Source organism: Sorex araneus, chromosome 3, assembly GCF_027595985.1.
Source record: "Sorex araneus isolate mSorAra2 chromosome 3, mSorAra2.pri, whole genome shotgun sequence".
Lineage (NCBI taxonomy): Eukaryota > Metazoa > Chordata > Mammalia > Eulipotyphla > Soricidae > Sorex > Sorex araneus.
In genome coordinates, this window is record NC_073304.1 from 137,648,212 (window position 1) to 137,657,811 (window position 9,600).

Sequence of the window (9,600 nt, forward strand, 5' to 3'; positions counted from 1 at the left end):
AAAAGCAGTCACTGAGGGGTTATTAATTTTGGTTTGGGGGCCACACCCGGCAGAGCTCGGGACTTCCTCCAAGTTTGGAGCTCAGGAATCACCTGGAGAGCTCGAGGCACCCTAAGGGGATCCAAGCCGGGTGTGCTGCGTGCGAGGCCAGCGCCCTTCCCAAGGGCAGCCCTGTAGCCCTGCTGTGCTCTCCGCAGCGCAGAGGCGCCACCAGCCCCTTCCCGGCTCTACCTTCCCGCGCGCCGGGAGCGCATGCGCAAACTCGAGAGCGGGGATCGATCAGCTCGGCGCTCGGCTCCTCGGCGGCTCGGCGCTCGATTGAGGCGCGCGGTCCCGCCCCTTCCGCCGGCCGTCCCGCTTCCGCCCCGCGCGCCGTCCGCCGTCTTCCGTGAGTCGGGCTCGGTCCCTAGCGCCTTTCCTTCCCAGGCCGCGCTCGCTGCTGCGCGCAGCGGGGCTCCCAGTGGGTGCCGGGAGTGGACGGTGGGAGGGGGGCGGGATTGCGAGGGCTGCGCGGAGGCGGGGCCGCCGGGACCCCGGCCGTCGGGGTGGGCCGGAGTCGGGTGTCGAGCGAGGTGCGGGCGTCCGGGAGGCGGGAGCCCCCCGCGCAGGCGGACTCGCGTCCTTCCGCCCCGCGAGCGCGCGTGCGGCCCCCGGGCGCCCTCCCCTCGGCTTGTGCCGGCCGCGCCCCAGTCGTTCCGTTCGGGGGTCCTGAGCCGTGCGGCACCGGCACGGCCCGTAGGCGGCAGCCGCCCCCTCCGAGGGTTCACGGCAGTGAGTGGGACAGACTTAAGTCGAGCACCAGAGAAGTGACAAGGCCCCAGCTTGCACCCGCACGCAGTGTAGACGCTGGAGCACGGTGGGGGTGTCGAGTAATCCCGGAGAGGAGAGATAACGGGCCGTGCTCAGGGCCACTGTGCAGACTGAGTGCGGGGGTGGGGGTGCGCCAGCAGCTTCCCTGGGCTGGGGGAGCGGCCGCTGGCGGCCGTTGCTGCAGGTGGGGAGCTGGAGGCATGTGGTCGGAAGCCTAGACTCACACTGGGCTTCTTACACTGGGGTTTCGGCCCTGTCCGTTACTGCGCCTGCCGCCGTGCACTCCCAGCCTTGCCCTCGGCTGACATTCTTGCAAGCCAGTGTGGAGGGACTCCTGACGGGGCTGTGAGCTTGGTAAATGCATGTACACATGAACTACTGCTCAGCAAAAACTTGATGAATGCCCTTACTACTTTCCATCATACATTTTCTGGAGCTTTTAGTTTTTTCAACTTCCGACTCCTAAAATTCACTAAAAACAAGTTATTTCATTAGGCAGGAGGTGTTAAGGTGTCTGTAAAAAGGGATCGCTGTCAAGTTCCGCAGAGGTTTTAAAGACTACTACTGCGAGTAGTTTTCCAACGTTTGAGACTGAGAGGACTTGAAAGTTACCAGTCCTAGGCATGTGTCCTCTGACCATGCTGCAGTCTGAGTTAGTGTTCTTTGTAACATACTTATTTACTGTCTCTTCAGGGTGCTTGAAAAGTTTGACTCAAATATGGATATCAGACCAAATCACACAATTTATATCAATAATATGAATGACAAAATTAAAAAAGAAGGTAAGTGCTTTTTAAAAGTATTGTTCACTAAAAAGCATGTTCAGTTACTCCCATCTTAAAAAGTGCACCGCTTTAAAATACCCCTTGTGTCCTTTTTCTCTGTGCTCGATATAGCTGTCCCTTTTTGTGTAAGAATTTTTTTTAAAAAATTTTTTAAATTTTCTTGAATCACCGTGAGATAGTTACAAGCTTTCATGTTTGGGTTACAATCTCACAATGATCAAACACCCATCCCCCCCACCAGTGCACATTCCCCACCACCAATATCCCCAGTATACCCCCCTCCTTTCCCACCCTTTTCCTGCCTGCATGGCAGACAATATTCCCCATAATCTCTCTACTTTTGGGCATTATAGCTTGCCAAACAGACACTGAGAGGTCATCATGTTTGGTCCATTATCTACTTTCAGCATGCATCTCCCATCCAAACTGGTTCCTCCAGCCATCATTTTCTTAGTGATCCCTTCTCTATTCCATCTGCCTTCTCCTCTCTGCTCATGAAGCAGTCTTCCAGCTATGGGGCAATCACCTTGGCCCTTGTATCTACTGTCCTTGGGTGTCAGCCTCGTGGTATTATTCTATACTCCACAAATGAGTGCAGTCCTTTTATGTCTGTCCCTCTCTTTCTGACTCATTTCACTTAGCATGATACTCTCCTTGTCTATCCATTAAAAATAGGAACTGCAAATGTTTTGGATCTGTTTCAATTCATATATAGCGATTTCAAGTATTTTAAAATTAGATAGCCTCTGGGAACATTTTTTAAATTAAATTAACATAAAAAAGTGAATCGTGAGGGGGGGCATTTAGTGTGTTGTAATTTTGCCATTGTTTGATTCACAAGCAACTTATTTTCATTTTACTCTTGTGCAGAACTAAAGAGATCCCTGTATGCCCTGTTTTCTCAGTTTGGCCATGTGGTAGATATTGTGGCTCTAAAGACCATGAAGATGAGGGGACAAGCTTTTGTTATATTTAAGGAGCTTGGTTCATCCACTAATGCCTTAAGGCAGTTACAAGGATTTCCATTTTATGGTAAACCAATGGTAAGTTGATCTTACTCTTTTGGCTTTAATCTCTATTAATGGTCTGGTAGATTGTCAGTATATGTACACACAGACTTGAAACTGTGGCTGTTTCAGCTTGAATTAGGCATTAGTGCAAGTTTGAGATAATTTATATCGTTCTTATTTTTTTTTTAAGATACACAAATGGAAGAATTTTTAATTCACTTATTTTATGACCATTCAAATGAATAAAAATACATTAAGATGTAGACTATTTAGAAAATTGCATCTTAGGCAATGTTCTTTTCTGGAGATTGGGAAAGTAATTTGTTTATAACCTTTTTTTTTTTTTTTAATTTTTATTATTTCACCATGTGGAAAGTTACAAAGTTTTCAGGTTTATGTCTCAGTTACACAATATTCAAACACCATCCCTTCACCAGTGCCCATATTCCACCACCAAAATCCCCAGTATAACCCCCGCCACAGCCCCCCCCAACTGTATAACTGATGAATTTCACTTCATTTTCTCTCTACCTTGATTACATTCCATATTGCAAAACAAAACTCACTATTGTTGTTGGAGTTTCCCCCCAAGGAAGACAGCCCTACTAAGGAAGCATTTGATAATTGGTTTGTCATTAAAAGATTGTATGTTTTCAGTTTTTAGAAAAGGTCGCGCGGCCGCTTACGCGGCCGCGCGGCTCGGATGTGTTCCAGTCCCGCAACCCGGAGCCGTGTTAGTTGCTGTTCAGTGTCGCCAGGGTTCCATCCGGAGAAGGGGTGCCAGCTGTACCTCCTCCGTCTGGATCCCTGGTGTTGTTGGCCCGGATTCGGGTCCGGAGCATTTCTCCGGCCGCGTTGCTCACCAGACTGCCTGGCCTCTTCTCTGTTGAAGGTGGGAAGATGGCGCCGAGGGTGGGTCGAGGGCGAGACTTCCGGCGGCCGGGACCATTTGGAGTTCGGGCAGGCGCTGCCCCACTCCAGTGCCCCCCCGCGGCTCGGATGTGTTCCAGTCCCGCAACCCGGAGCCGTGTTAGTTGCTGTTCAGTGTCGCCAGGGTTCCATCCGGAGAAGGGGTGCCAGCTGTACCTCCTCCGTCTGGATCCCTGGTGTTGTTGGCCCGGATTCGGGTCCGGAGCATTTCTCCGGCCGCGTTGCTCACCAGACTGCCTGGCCTCTTCCGTTTATAACCTTTTTTAAAACAAAATGATGGATCAAAGAGGAAACCTAATCTAAATTTTCAGAATGGTGAAATGATGCATATCAGAAACTATACAGTCCAGATAAAGTAGTCTAAGGGAAATTCATAAATTAAAAAATATAGGTAATAAAAGTGAATGGAAATGATATGCATAGAAAGTTTTTAAATTCTGGAATGATGTAATACTCACATTTTGCTACTGGATAAGGACTGGACCGGGGCGGGGGTGGGGGGGTAAGGGAGCTTGACCAGGAGCCTCTTGTATTTGTCATCGATGGTAGAAAATCGATTCAGATTGCAGATAGGCTGTAGTTCAAAAGGTTCTGCCCAAGTAGGTGAGCTTACAGGACTTTGTGTGTAGATGGAGATGTTTCATAAGTGAAATGTGATGGCAACGGGTGTTGAGGAAAGAAAGTCAAGGGTGTAGAATTTCAAAAACCTGGTTTGGTTCTGGTTCTGGAACTGGTTCTGGGCTCATATTAAAAGGCTAGATCATATTAAAAGGCTAGATGTTATAAGCGGTCTTTGATCTTATTCAGTGGCCAGCAAACATTGTTTAGACAGATTATAAACATTTTAGATTTTATAGGCCACATGCAGTTTCTGTTTTATGCTCGAGTGTATACTTGTATGTTGTTAATGATGATTTTTTTTTTTAATATAAAGTTCTATGGCAGAGCCTGGCAAGCTACCCGTGGTGTATTCGATATACCAAAAACAGTAACAAGTCTCACAGTGGAAATGTTACTGGTGCCCGCTCGAGCAAATTGATGAGCAATGGGATGACGGTGATACAGTGATAAAGTTCTAATTCATAGTCATACAAAAAGTGGCCATGTGTCTAAATATGACTCATAGTCTGTGGTCCTTAGTTTCATTTATTTTGCAAATGAAGAATAGACACAGAAAGATTACTTTTTTTTAGATAGGTATAAACTGTGGCAACATCAGGCCTTGAAAGTTAAATCTTCTAAAACCCAGGTAATATGGTTTCCCCCAGCCTCAAGCTATGAGTCAGCATACTCTCTGTAAAGGGCAGGGTAGTAAATCTTTCCGTTTTGATTAGCCCAAAACATTATCTGTTACAACTAATTAACTCTTATTTATTTATTTTAGGATATGAAATTACATTTTTTTAAATCACTGTGAGATAGAGAATTGCAAAACTGTTCATGATTGGGGTTCAGTCCTACAATATTCTCACACCTGTGTAGTTTCCCAGCACCAGTGTCCTCAGTTTCCCTCCCACCTCTTCAAGCCTCCCCCCACCCCAGCCCGCCTCTATGGCAGGCGCCTCTATTCTCTCTTAACTGTTTTTATACAAGGAAAGAGACCCAGGCTATTAGGTAAAGTAATTGTGATCGTGTACCAGAAAGACCTAACAAAAATATTACTTTGAAGACCTGTACAACAGTATTTAATTAATGACTGTACACTCCCCCCACCAGCCCCATTCTCTATCCATCTCTCATCTCTTCTTTCCATATAACACATTTCCCTACTGACTGGGCATGGTTTGTACAGAAAGGCCCATCCAAGAAAAACGTGAACTTCTACCTCTAGTCTTAATTTTCTTATTTTTCAAATTTTCAAATTTGGCATTTCTGAATGCCAGTTTATATCGCTTTTTTAAGTCACAGTGCTGAGGATTGAACCTAGGAATTTATATATACCAGGAAAACACTCTTAAACTGAACCATATCCTTAACCCTGTTTAATCTTTCTTTTTTAATTTATTTTTGGGCCCACACTGGCTTAGTGATCAGAGATCCTTACTTGCTTGGGTGCCCGACCATATTTGGTGCTAAGGACCAAACTTGGGTGAGCCACAAGTGATATCATCCTTTAATTTCCTTGAAAAGCTTTGCAAATAAAAATTGATGCCACATTTTGTCTCTTTACCGCTATAACAGATGTAATGCCATAGCGAATGGACACTTGTTGACCCTTCTGTCAAAAATTGCTAGTAATCTGAGACAGCTTTCTAGTTTTCTTCCCTCCTGTCTTTACCCCCCTTTTTTTAAGTAGAGAGAAGCAGTGGTTTAGAATTTTCCTTGTATGAAAATCTGCAGCTTTTCTTCTGAAAAAGACACAGTTGAGTCTAACTTTGTTTGAAAAAAGGCTGTTGTTTATTTTCATTTGTCACTCAGGATCTCTTCTCAGATACATTCCTTAGGGATGATGTTTTCAAAATTCTCCTGTAGTTTTTCAATTAAATTTGAAATATTAATGACTGATATAAACAGTTTTCAGTATAATTAGAAATAACCTGTTTTCAAATAATTAAATCAGCGAATCCAGTATGCAAAAACAGATTCTGATATAATATCCAAGATGCGTGGCACATTTGCTGACAAAGAAAAGAAAAAAGAAAAGAAAAAAGCCAAAACTGTGGAGCAGACTGCAGCAATTGCAAACAAGAAGCCTGGTCTGGTAAGGGGGACAACAACTTGGGTTTTCTTTTAAAAATTTGATACAGATGTCTGCTTTCTACATGAATGATGATTATTGAGACATGTATGAACACATGTGTCTTTGTATGAGTGCTTAAAGAAGGATTTTTAACAATTCTTAAGTTCTGAAATTCCAGTTTTGATGTTTAAGCAGCAAATTAAAATATAACCATTATGTTAGATTTATAGGAAGTAATTGAATTTGCATGATCCAGTGCAAATGTAGTTTTATCTGTTTTATCATCTTCCAAATTGTTCATATCACCTGGCTTAACTACTAGAGTTGTTCATATCACTTGGCTTACTCCTAGGGTTGTTGTTCATATCACTCGGGCTTACTCCTAGGGTTGTGCTGCCTGTGAATGATGCTGCTGTAGTACTCTAAGCTGTGAGTACTCAAAGCTAGAAATTCAGAGTAAAGTATGAAATAAATATGATATTGTCCAAAAAGTTTTTGGTTCAGAAGTGATTAGATAGCAGTTTTGTTATACAAAATACTTGCCCTTTTTTTGAAAAATAATGACTGGTCTTTAAAAAAAAAAAGCAGTCTATTTGCCACTTCAGTTTTACAACTGAGGTTAAAAATTTATGATATAGCGTTTAAAAAAAATTTTTTTTTAGTTTCCCCTGTGATAAGAGTCTTTAAAATTAAGTGGTGTACTTTTCAAAATATTTGACAAACTAAATATATAAATATTTGAGTCAGCCAAGATAGAAATTCTTAGAGTAAAATTTAAAGGGATCTGTTTGAATTAATGCTATTTTTATATAATTATATAAATATCCATTCTCTTATAGGGAATAAAAATTTTAATTTTATTTCTGTTGTTTAGGGAACACCAAATTCAGCCAATACCCAAGGAAATTCAGCACAAAATCCTCAGGTAATTAATTTTTTAAAATATGATGCTTATTTTAAAATAAAGTTATGAAAGAGTAATAATCAACCTACTTATGCGTAAAAATGGAAAATAATTTTTTCCATAAGGTATATAATACATGAAATTATATGGTCTTTAATATAAAACTCATTTCTCAAAGAATTTTAATTTTAAGAGGGAGAAAATAAAACCAGATTTCATTCCTTGGTCTTTATAATTAATCAATGGTGGCATCACCATCACATTTGAAATTATATGACTGCCTGGAGCAAAATTGTGTCTTAGCTACACTATAACTCCCAGGGCTTCAAAAGCTTCTTCATTTTTTCTCTTCCGTGGAACTAGCCTAAAGACAAAGAATCTGTTTTCCTTCAAACATGCTATTCTCCCTCTAGTTTTCCGGGTAGGATACCAAATATGAAGTGTAGTGTCTGTTAACAATGCATGTAGATTTCTCATTCCATGGCGAAAACATTAAAATCACAGAGTGATCTAAATGATAATCTAGGTCCATGTGTTCTTAAATTCCAGAAGGTAGTAAAAAATAATTTAGAGTATTTGTGTATGTGAGTGTTAATGCACAGGGAACCAGCTGAGGAAGGGCTGACATTACTCCATTCATCAATTGCAGTTGACCACCCAGTGCTCAAAACTTACTTAAATACTCTTAGATAATTAGAAGCTGTTAATAAGATTTGTAATCTTCCAATTTATATTGACTTGAATGTTTGCTTCCTTTAGTCAATGTTGATTTAGTTATTTTTATAAGTACTTAGCTTTTCTGATGTTATTTTTCACTTAATGTTTTCATAAGCCATGTAGCTTTTGAATGTTTACATTTTCAATTTGAGTTAAATGCTTATGATACTTTTTATACTTTGTTACATTTTTCAGAGTTAAAATAGCCTTTTTTCTTCTTAACAGGTTCCTGATTACCCTCCAAACTATATTTTATTCCTTAATAATTTACCAGAAGAGACTAATGAGATGATGTTATCCATGCTGTTTAATCAGTAAGTTTTACATAAACAAGCCTACATTCTGAGTGCCTACTAACAGGACAAATAGCACTAGGATAAATCCATTTATGTATCATACAGCATCTTCACAGATTTATTGCTTTAATCATTAATTGATTCCACTCTGCAGATCGAGCAAATGAAAAGTTTAATTTTCCCTGATACTTGAATTGTTCTAATGGAATAAAATAGGAAACAGCTTTGGTATAATGACAAGCTAGCATGTTAGGCTCTTTCATTCTATTCAGAATACTTTGTAGGGTATGATACTTTTCCAGGGTCAGCAAATTGCTTAACAAATGTAAACACAAATTAGACATTTGTGTTTATAGTCACTTATATATTTGAGTCATTTATTTGTGTATCTGTAACTTTTTTCCCCTTTTCTTTATAGATTCCCTGGTTTTAAAGAAGTACGTTTGGTACCTGGAAGACATGACATTGCTTTTGTTGAATTTGAAAATGATGGTCAGGCTGGAGCTGCCCGGGATGCCTTACAGGGATTTAAGATCACACCATCCCATGCCATGAAGATTACCTATGCCAAGAAATAACATTTGAGATTATTGTCTTTAAAGGACTCGGTGTTATTTATAGTGGGGTTTTGTTTTGTTTTGTTTTGTTTTTTGATAACATTTACCCTGGGCATTGTGATAATTGGAGATGGACGAGGAAGGAAAAGTGAAATTTTTGTGGAGTTAAAATTACCTAGTCTTTTGAGGTTGAAAATGTGTATGGCCTTAGTTTTATACAATAAACCTTTATTTGTATTCCATGTATATTTTGTTTATGGGTCTGTTTCTTCTACCATCAGAGCTTATGCTGGTTTAGAACATACCTTAATACCATAATGTGGAAAAACCCAAATGTCCAAGAGTTGATGACTGGATAAACTATGGTACATATACACAGTGGAATATTTCTCAGCCATAAGAAAAGATAAAGTCATGAAATTTGCTGCACATGGAGGGACCTGGAAGAATATCATGCCGAGTGAGGTTGGAGAGAGACACAGAATGATCTCTCACATGCCGATACAAACATTTGGTAGAATTACAAATACCCAAGGACAATGCAAGCAACATTAGACTTGGTATTCAGTTGGAAATGTGCCACTTGTGGGTGGGGGTAGCACAGAAAGGGGGCAACATCTATAGTGGGTAGAAGTGTCCAACCAGGCAGAGGAGATGGTGCTGAAAGGTGATAAAATATTTATGCATGAAACCCTACCTGACAGTATTGTAAATCACACTGCAAAAATTTAAAAGAACAAAAACACTCCATAAAAGAGTGGTAAGCAAAAACCGGGTGGGGAAGGTAACTGGTGGAGGAAAGAGGGCTGGAAAGGGATCATTGTTGAAACCACCTGAAGTCTGCTCATGAAGAACTCATGTCACAGTGACTGAATTTAAAAAAAAGCACCTTAGGTTATGGAAATATAGGA

General features: G+C 41.2%; 1 protein-coding gene across 5 annotated transcripts; it reads left to right on the forward strand.

The window, feature by feature from the left end:
- The first annotated feature begins 351 nt into the window (after positions 1-351).
- On the forward strand, positions 352-8,935 carry SNRPB2 (small nuclear ribonucleoprotein polypeptide B2). Of its 5 annotated transcripts, none has more exons than XM_055131694.1 (7): positions 352-460; positions 1,504-1,592; positions 2,466-2,638; positions 6,096-6,236; positions 7,090-7,140; positions 8,062-8,150; positions 8,551-8,935. In XM_055131694.1, exons 2-7 carry the CDS (start codon positions 1,529-1,531, stop codon positions 8,708-8,710), a joined length of 678 nt encoding a protein of 225 aa, XP_054987669.1. In that variant the 5' UTR covers positions 352-460; positions 1,504-1,528; the 3' UTR covers positions 8,711-8,935. The 5 variants fall into 5 exon arrangements, with proteins under 5 accessions (XP_054987669.1, XP_054987673.1, XP_054987671.1 ...); XM_055131698.1 differs by having other exon boundaries at positions 370-388; XM_055131696.1 differs by lacking the exon at positions 352-460 and adding an exon at positions 553-771.
- Positions 8,936-9,600: the final 665 nt, after the last annotated feature.

What these genes read in the sequence shown, in the direction of transcription:
- SNRPB2 (XM_055131694.1), top strand. Translation starts at nt 1,529, where the DNA reads ATGGATATCAGACCAAATCACACAATTTATATCAATAATATGAATGAC. An exon ending in TGACAAAATTAAAAAAGAAG is followed by an intron (nt 1,593 to 2,465) that starts GTAAGTGCTTTT and finishes ACTCTTGTGCAG; the next exon opens with AACTAAAGAGATCCCTGTAT. An exon ending in CAAACAAGAAGCCTGGTCTG is followed by an intron (nt 6,237 to 7,089) that starts GTAAGGGGGACA and finishes TCTGTTGTTTAG; the next exon opens with GGAACACCAAATTCAGCCAA.